Source organism: Scyliorhinus canicula, chromosome 4 (genome assembly GCF_902713615.1).
Source record: "Scyliorhinus canicula chromosome 4, sScyCan1.1, whole genome shotgun sequence".
Lineage (NCBI taxonomy): Eukaryota > Metazoa > Chordata > Chondrichthyes > Carcharhiniformes > Scyliorhinidae > Scyliorhinus > Scyliorhinus canicula.
The window spans coordinates 204,738,680-204,753,810 of record NC_052149.1 but is presented as its reverse complement, the minus strand read 5'-3'; the positions used below and the strand labels follow the sequence as shown (position 1 = coordinate 204,753,810).

The 15,131-nt window shown below is 49.4% G+C and overlaps 1 protein-coding gene across 1 annotated transcript in view; it reads left to right on the top strand.

Moving 5' to 3' along the window:
* Positions 1 to 15,131, top strand: part of LOC119964272 — a 167,170-nt gene that overhangs the window by 99,811 nt on the left and 52,228 nt on the right. Inside the window, exons 7-8 of the mRNA XM_038793547.1 lie at positions 7,080 to 7,208; positions 7,886 to 7,925. Coding sequence (XP_038649475.1) covers positions 7,080 to 7,208; positions 7,886 to 7,925 — 169 coding nt within the window. The remainder of the gene's footprint in view (positions 1 to 7,079; positions 7,209 to 7,885; positions 7,926 to 15,131) is intronic.

Here is a 15,131-nt window from a genome sequence, read left to right as displayed (position 1 = left end):
CTTCAATACATTTGATTCGATGATTGGGTTGTCAGTCTTCAATGTGCAACATTATTTTGTTGAACTTTAAAGTTAATATAAATGTTGCATTTAAAATTCTTAAGTGTGTGTTGGAATTCAAACTCTGCTCTTATCATTGGACTGGTATGTGTTGAAACCTGCAATTCCTTCTTTTGAACAATGGAAAGTTCATATGAACCATAATGTCAATCTGACCTTCAGTAGAAATGTTGCATCTTGCTTTGAGCTCTGCAAACTGTTGGAAATATTGTGCCTTATTACTGCAAGCTATGTGCTTTGCAAACTGATTCTAAATTTGTACAGTTTTAGAATGTCATAAAGGAATCCATTTTAAAATGACTTTTGAACTGGGCTTTTTGTATTTATAATAAAATGGCTAATGATCCGTTTTATCTATCAGAAATAGTAGGTTTCCTTCACAAACCCAGCAAAAGACTGTGATGAGACCTGGCCGAAGAGTTGGAAGAAACCTGTGATGCAGCAGCCGGTGTAAGGATGGCAGAGGGGGAAGGACTGGTGCAAAGCCCCAGATGGAGCAGTTGATGGCTTTCATTAAGGAGGAATTCCGCCAGCAGAGAAAGATATGCGGGAGGATTGTCCAAATGCCATTGAAGGAGCTCTGGCACCCCTGAAGAGTTCGATGGAATGGGTGCTTAAGAGGTGCAGGGGTCGCAGATTCAAGAGATCGAAGGAGTGAATTCGGACCACAACGATCGTGTGGTGACACTGGAGGCAGAGGTCGGACTCTTGGGTGACCTTTGCAAAACGTTGAGGGTAAAGGTTTAGGAGCAGGAGAACACCTTGAGAAGGCAGAACCTATGAGTGATGGGCTTGCCTGAAGGAGTGGAAGGTGTGAGTGCCACAAGGTACGTCTCAAGATTCTGGTAGAACTGGTGGCGGAGGGGGTGCTCGATGAGGCCCCTGAAATAGACAGAGCGCATAAGTCCCTCGAGCAGAAGCCTAAAGCTGGGGAGCCGCTGTGGGCGGTGATCGTGAGACTCCACAAATTTGTGGTAAAAGAAAAGATCTTGCGTTGGGCCAGAGAGAAACGCACCTACGAATGGGAGGGGGAGAAAGTCTGAATATATCCGGACATTGGAGCTGAGTTGGCGAAATGGCGGGGAGGGTTCAGCAAGGCCAAGGCAGTGCTGTATCGGCGGCAGATCAGGTTTGGGGTGCTCTACCTGGCGATATTATGGCTGACGTTTGAAGGCCGGGAATCTTCGAGACCCCACAAGCAGCCGAGGACTTCATCAAGGAGCATAAACTGGGGGAGAACTGAGCAGATGATGTTTGAGAACTGGGGTGCTGGTATTTTGTAATTGTTGGGAATATGTTTGAAGTGGGATTGGGGGATTTTAGCACTCTCCGGTTTGGAGGGGTCCTTTTTTGGGTTTGCTGTTTACTGTAGGGGTTGTTAGAGGTGAAAAGCCAATGTGGGGATGGATGTTCCCATCACCCCCCTCCTGTTTTAAGAGGCTGTTATTCAGTGTTTCTTAGTTTGCTTTCGGGGGAGGTGACCTGAAGTTCAGAATGTCTTTGTTTGGGTGGGGGAGGATAAGGTTAGCAGGGAGCCTTCTTCCCTGAGCTGAGAAATGGAGGGAAGGGGAGGTCATTGGGAGGAGCCTTTGGGCATAGGCTACCATGCTAGCAAGTAATGCTGGTGAACGGAAGTGAGGTGGGGGAGAAGGCTGGGAAAGGGGGCTAAGGAGGGGGAAGGGGAGGGGGGGTTGGATGTTGACACGACGTGGCAGGGGGTGAGGGATGACATGGTCAGGGACGGAGAAGGGGGCCATCTGGGATGGGCTAGGTACAGGGTGGAATTAATGGGACTTGAGTTAAGTGGGGAAGATGATGAATGGTAGAGGGGAATGGAGGCGTAAGCCTCCGGTAAGGTTGGTTACGTGGAATATCCGGGGACTTGATGGACTGGTTAAAAGATGTTTGCGCACCTCAGGAGCTTGAAAGCGGAGGTGTCGGTAAATATGTATGCACCAAATTGGTACGATATGCTTTTTATGAGGGCGTTGCTGGCAGCGATCCCGGATTTGGTCACGTACCAGTTGATCACTGGAGGAAATTTTAATTGTGTCCGAGAACCGAGGGTGGATAGGTCGAGCCTGAAGTCCATGGGTATGGTACAAATGGCAAAGAGCCTGTTGGGTTTATGGAAAGGATGGATATGGTGGATCCTTGGCGTTTTCGGAAACCAGGGCAAAGGAGTATTCCCCTCTTTCGCATGCTTATAGAGGGGCTGGTTTAGCACAGTGGGCTAAGACAGCTGGCTTGTAATGCAGAACAAGACCAACAGCGCGGGTTCAATTCCCGTTCCAGCCTCCCCAACCAGGCGCCGGAATGTGGTGGCTAGGGGCTTTTCACAATAACTTCTTTGAAGCCTACTTGTAACAATAATTATTATAATAATTATTATTATTATTATGCATATTCGAAGATTGATTATTTTGTGGTGACTTTGGGAGATTTTGGTTGGGGTAGAGAGGGCTGAATACGTGAGGATAGTTATTTCGGACCATGCGCCCCACTGGCTCGAGATTTGGCTTAGACCGGGACGAGAGCAGAGGTCGTGGTGGAGGTTTGATTCAGGGTTGCTGGCGGGTGGAGACTTTTGTGACGAGGTGTGGACGCTGGTTAAGGAGCATGTGGAGTTGAATCAGAACAGGGAGGTGTCGGGGGCGATTTTCCGGGAAGCGCTGAAGGCAGTGGTGTGTGGGCAAAATGATCTTTTTCAAGGTTCGTGGGGATAGGGAAAGGAGGAAGGAACCTGATGAGCGAGATAGTGGAGGTGCACAGAGTATTCGAGGCTGCCCACCACAGAAGGATTGGTGAGGAGGAAAAATTTGCAGAGGCAGTTTGAGAGACTGACGACGGGGAGGGCTGTAGGGCAACTACGTAGGGCAAGAGGAATGCAATAGGAGTATGGGGAGAAGGTGAGTCGCATGCTGCCGCACCAGTTGCAGAAGCAGGCCCCATCGAGCAAGATATTGAGGATACGGATGGGGGCTGGGGATGTGGTGTCAGAGTCGGGGAGATAAATGAGGCGTTCGGGAAGTATTACCAGTGATTGTACAAGGTGGAGCAGGGGAGAAGAGGGGGACGGTTTCTGGACTAGCTGCAGTTTCCCCAGTTGGACGAAACAAAGGGGGCAGGTGTTAGAGGTGCCCCTGAGGCCGAGGAAGGTGCTGGATAGTATCAGGGGTATGAAATCGGGGAAGGCCCCGGAGCCGGATGGATATCCGGTGTAATTTTAAGGAGTTCACGACATACCTGTCATCACATATTTTGGGGGCGTTTAACAAAGCAATGGAGAAAGGGGAGCTGCAGGAGACGGTGACACAGGCAGTGATTACGTTAATCCCGAAAAAGGGGAAGGACCCAGTGGAATGTGGGTCATCTAGGCCCATATCACTTGAAAACGAATGTGAAAGTATTGGCTAAGATGTTGGCAGGGATGATGGAGGATTGTGTCCCACAGATAGTAGCAGAGGATCAACAGGCTTCGTGAAAGACCGGCAGTTCGCAAGTAATATAAGAAGGTTGTTGAAGTAGTTATGAATCTGTCGGGGAGCCCTGGTACCGAAGGTAGTGGTGTCCATGATGGAGTGGCGGTACTTGTTCGAGGTTCTGGGACGGTTTGGGCTGAGATTTGTGGCATGGATGAGGTTGCTGTATGTGGCGAGTATGAGGACAAATGATAATGAGCTTGCGAAACTTTGAATTACACAGGGGTATGAGGCAGGGATGCCCGCTATCGCCGTTGTTGTTTGCGCTGGCCACAGAGTCTTTGGCGATGGTTTAGAGGGTCGGTGGGTTGATGGGACAGAGGGAGAATTGTGTGTCGCTCTATGCCGATGACTTATTGTTGTATGTTTCAGACCCGCTGAAGAATATGGGAAGGATCAGGGCCTGCTGGGGAGGTTTGGGGAGTTCTTGGGGTATCAGCGAAGTTTTCCCAGTGGGACAGCGAGCCAATTTAGGGGGTGTATACCATTTAAGGTGACGAGGGATAGGTTCAGATATTTGGGGATTCGGGTAGCGAGGGAATGGACAGGGCTCCATAAGTGGAACTTAACAAAGCTGGTAGAGTAGGCCAGGGGGATCTTCTACCGATATTAAGTGGGTAGTAAGAGATGATTGGGGTCCCTTTATGAGCAAAGAAGGTGATATATGCTTTGAGACACAGGGCAAGGCAATGATGAACATACTCTATCAGTCTTTACTAAAATAGAGGATGCTGACAAAGTATCGCTAAAAGCAGAGATTATAAAGTTAATGCATGGGATAAAAATTGGTGTACTGGAAAGGCTGGCTATGCTGAGAGTGAGCAATCACCTTGATCTGAATGAGATGCATTTCAGGTTGCTAAAGAAGGTGGGAGTGAAGTTATGGCTGGGCTTGCCATAATTTTCCCTGGATATGGGAGAAGGTGCCGGTGGATTGAACATGCAAATGTGGCATCTTTAAAATATAAAGCCATTTTTAGTAACTTTCGGCCAGTCAGTTTACACCAATGGTGAGTAAGGTTTTAGAAACAATAATCTGATAAGAGTCAACAGGCACTTGTAGAGGGTTGAGTTAACTAAGGAAAGCCAGCACGTATTTTTAAAACTGTGTAATTCGGACCTTAACTGAGGCTGGTCTGCCAAGTTGGGAAATTACTCTACCCACCTCGGTAGTGGAAATCTAGTCCTATGTTCCTCTTTCTCTTTTCTTTCCCCTCTCCTCATAACTACCTATATTTTTGTTCTTGCTACATTTCTCAACCCATCACTAGTCCTGTTTTTTTCCTTTTGAACCAATCTTTTCAACCCCTCTATTCCTGTCACTTGCCACATCCTTAAATTTCCATCCACTCCCAACATTACACCTAAAGGACAAATGATGCGATACCAGAGGAATTTAATCATGTCAAATTACTCATATTTAACATATTAAACACTGGATGGCACAGTGGTTAGCACTGCTGCCCCGCTGCACCAGAGACCTGGGTTTAATTCTGGCCATGGGTGACTGTCTGACTCTGGTGTGTAGAATTTGCACTTCCCTTGTTTGGGTGGGTTTCCTTCAGGTGCTTCGGTTTCCTCCCACAATCCAAAGATGTGCAGGTTAGGTAGATTGGCCATGCTAAATGGCCCCATAGTGTCCAGGGATGTGTAGGTTAGGTGGGGTTGCGAGGATAGGGTGCAGGATTGAACCTGGGTAGGGTTCTCTTTCAGAGGGCCGATGCAGGCTCGATGGGCTGAATGGTCATCTGTAATGTAGGCATTCTATGTTATGAAAAATGCAAATGTTTAATTGTTTTACTCTGAACCATTATTTTTTGTACTGCACATTGTAGCCACTGAGACAAATATAGTATTTTCTTGAAAGAGCACTTTATGAAAATCTTGTGAACCAAATTCCATGATTGTAGGTTGAAAACCTATTTCCATGACAAAATTCGTCATAGAAATTTGCAAAATGTGACAGTAAGAAGTTTGGTATAAACAGGAAAGACCAATAGATATAACTATTTTATCGTATCTGTCTCCTGTAGTACAGAGGTCTTGAAGTGAAGCAATCTTTATACCAGGGCAGGCAGATGTATTTCAGTCCCTATTTTGAAGTTTTGTGTGCTGTTGCTATATTTATATTTCCATTACAAATTCCCATGCCCATATTTATAATGGAAACTGTCAAAACTATAACTTTTTTAAAAACTTAGCCACTCCAGCAGATGACATTGAAAGCATAAAGACAGTTCAACCAATCAGCAGTGCTATTTTGAATATAAAAGCTTGTTGTATCCTAGTATCTTCCAAGTTGTAAACATGATACCAGAGAGGATGTAGTAGGAAATGTGACCTTTTGTCCAGTCCAGGAAGTTGATGACTAGTCTATGGGCAAGGATTGTAACATTGGTCAGAATCAAATATGATGTAAAATCTGTGAGTTTATACTGTCATAAATTGATTGCCTGACATCTGGACCAGGCTGATATGTAGACAACTGTGCAAAGTAGTCAAGATAGATGAGCAAAGTTAGTGTTATGGGCATAGTATGTGCTAAATGTCAGGTTGTTCCATGATTATTTTTGTATACCCATCTGTAATTGTAGATGTACAAGAAAAGAGAATTGTGAGTTAATGGTGAGGTATCCAAAGATGATATAAATAAGTGGTAGAAACTGTGGGTGGGATTCTCTGTTTCTGAGACTTGTGTTGATGCCAAACGGAGAATCCATGGACTTTTACAACAGAAAAACCGGCGCCGCATCTGGACCGATTCCACTACCGTTGAGGGGCTAGCACCAGTGCCGCATGGAAAACGATTGATTCCAATGAAATATGGTGCGTGATTCGCTGGGTCCGTCATCGACACCCAGGAGGACGGCAAGCTGCAGCCGCACATACATATCACACTTCCTACACATGCTTATCCCAACAAAAAAGATGGCACTGGCTGTGTTGGAGCGCAGCCAGACAGCTGATGGGTCGTCTGGAGCCAAAGGGTACCCATGGGTGTCCTGAGGGGACACCTATATGACCCGTGGCACCAGGTTCAAAGTGGGCTGTTAGCGGTATGCGCAGCTGCATGACTGCCTTGCCGGCTGCAGCAATGCTGTCCACCCCAACCCCACAGCCCAACTCCTGGCCACCCCCCCACTACTCCCTCAGCCCTGGCAGAAACCCCTGGAGAGTACCCAGTCTGGCCCGCTAATGGTATGCAAACTGTGCCTACTGTATGTGCGGAGTGAAACACATTGTCGCAGTTTTCGAGGTGATGGAGAAGCGCGATTTGGCATCAATTCGGGCCTACCACAATTTTGGCGTCGGAAGCTATTCTCCGCCCAATCGCATTTCCCAATTTTGGCGTTGGCTAATGGAGAGTCCCGCCTGTATCTTTAAATTGCCGTTTAGAACATGCTGACAGTATTCCTTTGTATCCATACTAAAATTAAATAAACTGCTAAACTGTCGCTTGACTCATTTGCAGTTGACTCTGTTGATGTCTTCAGATACTCCAAAATAATAGTAACAATGTGTCATTCCATATTTCAGACCATACATCTGTTATGAATCAGGAAGATATTTATTGGTTCAGTTACAAAAATTCTACTCTCCTGGACAGTAGTGAAGCAGCAAACATTGATGTGATTGGTCAGCCTTCAGGCCTCTCTGAAATTTTAGGTAATCTGCACTTTTCAGATCACTTTGTCTTTCCATGCAAATAAATATTTGCTCCATAAACAAAACCTGTAAACTATACAAATAATGGGCGCGATTTTAATAAAATATTAGAGTCAGTTCCAGGTGGTATTAGCGGGGTCGTTCCCAGCACTTGTAAGGGACGAGCCCATTATCTAACAGCACGTTGTTACTGTTTCTGCCCCTTAAGGAAAACCCCACCCCGGGGCGCACTTCGCGTCATCCCCTGCACTGAGGAGCTCCGAAGAGATGGGGGCGCCATTATCTCTCTCCTCCCCTGGTGCGGGCAGCCAGGAGGCACCAGCAGTGCCAGGGTGCCAGCCGGGCCAGAAGCGGAGCACCTGGGAGACCCCCCCCCCCCCAACTGTTTTATCTGGCTTGGGCATAGTTAAGTGCGCTTTTAAGCTCTTTTGACTATGCGAGTCAGGGCCCCGCCCATTGTGGTTAGATCTCGTGAGGTGTAATGACCATCAGGAATTCCAGGATCTACCCGCCACATCCCGTCCTGATTCGGCAGGGCACAACCTGTAAATCGCACCTAATCTATTTGTGACCTGTAAATCCTGTTTTTTTTTTTTTGTGACCTGTACAAATAATCCTCCTTTTCTTCCTTCAGTATACTGAATTGTTGTAATAACACTTTCTGTTTTGGATCACAGAGCAGACTGAAAATCCTGCAACACAAGGCAGCTTTAGAAGGTGAGATATTGTCATTTGGACCAATATTGAAGTATCATGAGACTATATTGGTTTTGGTATAAAAAAATGCTTTCACTGCAAGAACTGATGTTAGTATAGTAAGTTGTAATACACTAATATTGCCTTATATTGAAAGCTCTCTGAAATCTGGAGGTTTACTGTTATGGTAAAATTGGTCAGTTCAGTTCAAGGGAGCTAGGGCTTTTCTCTTTGGAGCGGAGGAGGATGAGAGGCGACTTAATAGAGGTTTATAAGATGATGAGGGGGATAGATAGAGTGGACGTTCAGAGACTATTTCCTCGGGTGGATGTAGCTGTTACAAGGGGGCATAACTATAAGGTTCAGGGTGGGAGATATAGGAGGGATGTCCGAGGTAGGTTCTTTACTCAGAGAGTGGTTAGAATGTGGAACGGACTGCCTGCTGTGAGAGTGGAGTCGGACACTTTAGGAACTTTCAAGAGGTTATTGGATAGGCACATGGAGCACACCAGAATGACAGGGAGTGGGATAGCTCGATCTTGGTTTCGGACAATGCTCGGCATAACATTGAGGGCCGAAGAGCCTATTCTGTGCTGTACTGTTCTATGTTCTATCTTCTTAAGCCTATTTGTGACACTAATAAAGGTTACTGTTATTATTAAACTTGCTTAGCTATTTTTTTGGGAATGTTTTTCTCTACCTCCGTTGTTCTATGAGATTGGGAAGTTTCATACTATGATGCTTGTGGTGGTATGATTTGCACAGCTGTCTGCCATTGGTGCAGAACACTGTCTTACCATTGGCCCTGGTTGGTCATGTGCCTCTCGACCGATTGGTTGAGACCAGTCATGTGACGGCTCCCCGATTGGTCGAGAGGCTGAGTTAACCCCGCCTCCAGAGCGAGGTATAAATACCCAGAACGCCCGGTGGTCGTCCATTTACTGTAGTCGACCGCAGGGCTAACTTCTAGCTTATTAAAGCCTAACTTTTGTACAGCAACTCGTCTTGCGTTCGATTGATGGTTCTTCAATTTAATAAGCTAGAATTTTGAAGATGGAGCTCCGGATCAAGCCCGAATGCCTCTGCATCAGCCCGCAAACTCAGAACGCTTCAGAAATCATTCAACATTGGCTGGCATGTTTCGATGGATACCTGGCGTCTGCAAACAGCCCCCCCACCATGGCACAGAAGCTTCACATCCTCCACTCCAGCGTGGGCACGGCGGCCTACGCGATGATTGCGGAGGAAAAAGATTACGATGCGGCCATGCTGAAGCTGAATGGACAGTTTCTTAAACCGGTAAACAGAGTATTCGCCCGACATCTGCTGGCTACCAGACAACAGCTCCCCGGTGAGTCGTTAGACAATTTTTACCAGGCCCTCGCTGTCCTGGGGAGGAATTGCACCTGCCTCCAAGTTTCAGCCACGGAGCACATGGAACTTCTGATTAGAGATGCTTACGTGGCTGGGATGCAGTCTGTCGGTATCCGCCAGCGGATGCTGGAGAAAGACGACCGCAGCCTAACTGAGGCACGGACTCTCTCCACCTCCTTGGAGATCGCCGATTTAAACGCCCGCGCCTATGTCCCCAGCCGCGCTGCAGCACCCTGGGCCTCCTGGCATGCTTCCCCACCGCCATCCGCCGCTCCCGACCCCCCTCAGGTCTGCGCCGCGGGACACCCCGACAAGTCCGCGGGGCCCTGCTGCTATTTCTGTGGGTTCGCTAAACACCCTCGCCCGCGCTACCCGGCCCGCTCCGTCCTCCTGTAAGAGCTGCGGGAAGAAGGGCCACTTTTCATCCATCTGCCAGGCCAAATCGGTCGCTGCTGTACCGCACAGCGACCGGGGATCCCCCCTCCGGGCCCTTCCAGCGCACCGCGCAAATCTCTCCTCGCCGCCCCCGGGCCCCTGCGCTTGGCCTGCGTGCCTCTCTGCCCCCGCTCTCAGCCGCTCCAATCGGCCCGCTGGCACCGCTAACCCCGCCCCCAGCAACCACGAGGGCCCCGCGGGTGCCGCCATCTTGGGCCCCGGATGCCACGTGCGGGTCCTGGGCGCCGCCATCTTGGGGCGCCGACTCCACGTGCGGGTCCTGGGCACCATCATCCTGGACTGGCACGCAAGGTTCTGCCAGCAACTACACGGCCAACGACGACCATGACGATGGTTCTTCTCCACGGCTCGCGGCCATTCAACTCGACCAGTCATGGCCACGGATGCTCGCCAAAACAACGACGCTGATCCACCTCAACGGCCACGAGACGGGCTGCCTGCTGGACTCAGGGAGCACAGAAAGCTTCGTTCACCCTGCCACGGTAAGACGCTGTGCGCTCCCTGTCCATCCTGTAAAACACAAAATCGGGTTAGCCACAGGTTCGCACTCTGTCTGCATCACCGGCTGCTGCATCGCGGACCTCACGGTCCAAGGGATGGTTTTTTAAAATTACAAACTCCTTGTCCTCCCTGACCTTTGCGCACCGGCACTCCTAGGACTGGACTTCCAGTGCAACCTGCAGAGCTTGACCTTCCAATTCGGCGGCCCTATACCCCCCTCACTGTCTGCAGCCTCGCGTCCCTCAAAGTGGACCCCCCCTCCTTGTTTGCTAATCTCGCCCCCGATTGCAAACCCGTTGCGACACGGAGCAGACGGTACAGCGCCCAGGACCGATCCTTCATCAGGTCCGAGGTCCAGAGGTTGCTGAAGGAAGGGGTCATCGAGGCCAGCAACAGTCCCTGGCGAGCCCAAGTGCTGGTGGTCCGGACTGGGGAGAAAAACCGGATGGTCATCGACTACAGCCAGACCATCAACCTGTTTACGCAACTGGGCGCGTATCCTCTCCCCCGTATTTCCGCCATGGTAAACGATATCGCAAAATACAAAGTCTTCTCCACTGTGGACCTTAAAAGTCCGCTTATCACCAGCTCCCCATCCGCGCGAGTGACCGTAAGTACACCGCGTTCGAGGCTGATGGGCGCCTCTACCACTTCCTTAGGGTTCCATTCGGTGTCATAAATCGTGTCTCGGTCTTCCAACGGGAGATGGACCGAATGGTCGACAAGTACGGATTACGGGCTACCTTCCCGTATCTCGATAATGTCACCATCTGCGGCCACGACCAGCAGGACCATGACGCCAACCTCCAGAAATTTCTATAAACCGCAAAAGTCCTTAACCTCACTTACAATAAGGATAAGTGCGTGTTTAGCACCGACCGTCTAGCCATCCTCGGCTACGTAGTGCGTAACGGAGTGATAGGCCCCGACCCCGAACGCAAGCGCCCCCTGATGGAACTCCCTCTCCCCAATACCCTCAAATCCCTCAAACGCTGCCTGGGTTTCTTCACTTACTATGCCCAATGGGTTCCCAATTATGCCGACAAGGCCCGTCCCCTCATTCAAACCACGACCTTCCCGCCGTCGACAGAGGCCTGCCAGGCCTTTAGCCGCATCAAAGCGGACATCGCAAAGGCCACGATGTGCACCATCGACGAGTCCCTCCCCTTCCAGGTCGAGAGCGACGCATCAGAAGTAGCTCTGGCGGCCACCCTGAACCAAGCGGGCAGACCCGTGGCCGCCTTCTCCAGAACCCTCCAGGCTTCCGAACTCCGCCACTCCTCTGTGGAAAAGGAAGCCCAGGCCATAGTCGAAGCTGTGCGACATTGGAGGCACTATTTGGCCGGCAGGAAGTTTACCCTCCTCACAGACCAACGGTCAGTGGCCTTCATGTTTGATAATGCACAAAGGGGCAAGATTAAGAATGACAAGATCTTACGGTGGCGGATCGAGTTGTCCACGTACAACTATGAGTTCTTGTATCGTCCTGGGAAGCTCAATGAGCCTCCCGATGCCCTGTCCCGCGGTACCTGTGCCAGCGCGCAGATAGACCGCCTCCGCTCCCTCCACGCAGACCTCTGCCATCCAGGGGTGACCCTTTTCTACCATTTCATTAAGGCCCGCAACCTGCCTTTCTCCATCGAGGAAGTCAGGACAGTAACCCGTGACTGCCACATCTGCGCAGAGTGCAAACCGCACTTCTACCGCCCCGAGCGCGTACATCTGATCAAAGCAATCCGCCCCTTCGAACGTCTAAGCATTGACTTCAAGGGGCCCCTTCCCTCTAGCAACCGCAACGTTTACTTCCTGGCGGTAATCGATGAATACTCCCGCTTCCCCTTCGCCATTCCCTGCCCCGACATGACCACATCGACCGTCATTAAGGCCCTCCTCTCCATCTTCTCATTGTTCGGCTACCCCGCATACATACATAGCGATCGGGGGTCCTCATTTATGAGCGACGAGCTGCATCAATTCCTGCTCAACAGGGGCATTGCCTCTAGCAGGACGACCAGCTATAACCCTCGGGGTAACGAACAGGTCAAGCGGGAGAATAGTACCATCTGGAAGACCATACTACTGGCCGTCCGATCCAGAGATCTCCCTATTTCCCAATGGCAAGAGGTTATCCCCGATGCCCTACATTCTATCCGCTCACTCCTCTGTACCGTAACTAATCAGACACCTCATGAACGTCTTCTTGTTTTCCCCAGGAAGTCGTCCTCCGGATCCACTCTCCCGACGTGGCTGGCCGCCCCCGGACCCATCTTGCTCCGGAAGCATGTGCGGGCGCACAAGTCCGACCCGTTGGTGGAACAAGTCCAGTTACTCCACGCGAACCCGCAGTATGCGTACGTGGAGTACCCCGACGGTCGGCAGGACACGGTCTCCCTCCGGGATCTGGCACCCGCCGGCGTGCGGCCTTACCCCCCCCCCCCCTGTTTTTTTCCCCCCAGCGCCCCACCCTGGCCACCCCTTCCCCATCCATGGCGTCTCCACCACCAGCCCGTGTGACGGAGACTGTTCAAGGACCATCGCTCCCGGACCCCAGGACATCAGCGGAACCACCACCCCCGGACCCCAGGACATCAGCGGAACCACCACCATCGGCTTGAACGGACGTCACCAACTCCACTGCGGCGGTCTGCCAGGATGTCACGGGCAACGAAAAGGCTGATCGAGTCTATTTAATTTTCAACAACTCCATGGACCTTGTATGGACAATATGTACTATTGTTAATTGTCTGGGCCAGTGGGAAGCCAAATTTTTTTTTCTCCCTTCTCTGGCTGCTACTCATACCACCAGTTCTCTCTTCCCCCCCCCCCCCCCCCCCCCGGCTCTCGTTGATACCCCCCTGGCTTCTTTCTCCGCAAGGGGTGAATGTGGTGGTATGATTTGCATAGCTGTCTGCCATTGGTGCAGAACAGTGGCTTACCATTGGCCCTGGTCGGTCATGTGCCTCTCGACCGATTGGTTGAGACCAGTCATGTGACGGCTCCCCGATTGGTCGAGAGGCTGAGTTAACCCCGCCCCCAGAGCGAGGTATAAATACCCAGAACGCCCGGCGGTCGTCCATTTACTGTAGTCGACCGCAGGGCTAACTTCTAGCTTATTAAAGCCTAACTTTTGTACAGCAACTTGTCTCGCGTTCGATTGATGGTTCATCAATGCTCAAGAACCTTTCACACTTTAAATATAGAGAGATTATGCAAGTGTCTGTATTTGAGCTAGAGTAATCTTCAACTGAAAAATTCCCACTGAGGCACATAGTGCCTCCACTGGGTGGGGAGGAAATAGCAAGATTGAAATTCATGACCTTATTCTTAGCTGGATATGCCAGTGACTAGTAATGTAACCCAACATATTTCTGAACAGCCTAGAACAAGTAAATAGCACAACATTTCCAAAAAAGTGACCAAGGAAGATACATTTTAACAACTTGTATGTTCAAGAGGCTTCACAGGAAAGGGTGGGAGAAAGAATCAACTCCAAAGAGAACAGTTATTTAGGCATGCTTAAAGAGAGCTTTTAAGAAATTTCTTGAAGGTGAGGAAATGTGTAGTGAGATGGAATAATTTGGACAAAAATCTCCCAAGGGTAAAGTTTGAGAGAGTTGAGAATTTTGCCACCAATGATGGAGATGCACTGCCCCAGAATTCAAATTGCAGAGTGAAAGCTGGAATGTAGAGTTGAAAGGGATTGCAAAGATAGGGTAGGGAAAGGCTATGGAACACCTTATAAATAAATGGAGGTGAGAATTTAGACGTCGGTGTGCCTGTGAAGATCATTAAGAACTGGGATAATGGTGAGAAGAAATCGAACTGCCAACCATTTCATTTTTCATTTCATATTGCTGCAGCATGACTGTTTGCAACTGCTTTTTTTCTGCTCTACGTTTTCAAAATTGGGAGTTTTTGGGTGCTCTCGTTGTTTTATTGCTTTTGATTCATGGCAGTATGGTGATGATGATTTTAACAGATTATAGAGCTGAGCATTGTAATTAAATGGAAATTTAATGCAATAGTCCCTTGAGACTGGGAAACATCATTCTTATTGTGCTCAAATCTGTATGTTGCTGTGGAATTTGGAGGAGTTATCATGGATGTTATACAGGCAGGTCCAGGTTTTTTCCACAGCAGATAGCCTCTCTATCATGGTGGAAGTGCCTAAACATCCTAAGTCCTGCCCTGGACACAGAACTTCCTATTTTTGCAGGGTCAGATCAGGGATCACGCATTCGTGGTTCACGGACCCAGCCATTTAAATCATCAAGTGCCTCTACAACATTCTGATTTTCCATCCCTCTGGCAGGCCTGAACTTTATGAATTTATTTGGACAGCCCCTTTGATCTGGATCTGGTCCCTGCTCACATTTGGTGACCGTTGGGTGTCATTTGGAATTTATAAATGTAACATAAATGTGAGTAAAAAGTGTTTAAACTCATTAGTGGCAGGCCTGTTGAGACATTCTTGAGGGCATGCCCTTAAATTTTGGAATATTTTAGGAAAAGAAATTGCTTGCCACAGGGATGAGAGCATTAGTTATTACCAGGGTTATGGGGGCGGGTACATGGGATGTTATGGGGGCGGGTACATGGGATGTTATGGGGGTGGGTACAAGAGATGTAGGGCATATATGGGGATTTATGGAGTGGGTAGGTGACATGGGGGGCTGGTTGTGGTGGTATGGTTTGGTATGGATGTGGACTGTGGGGACATGATTGAGGGACAGGGGTGAGGTCTGGAGGGATTTTGTTTCCAAACTTGACTGGAACACACAGGCAGGGCGTCCTGACAGCCTACCTCTTCACCTGGCAGCTTCCATACTCACTCTGATGGGAACCTCTCTTTCACCCCGTCCCCTGGAATGAACATTCCAACTTTCTGCCACATTT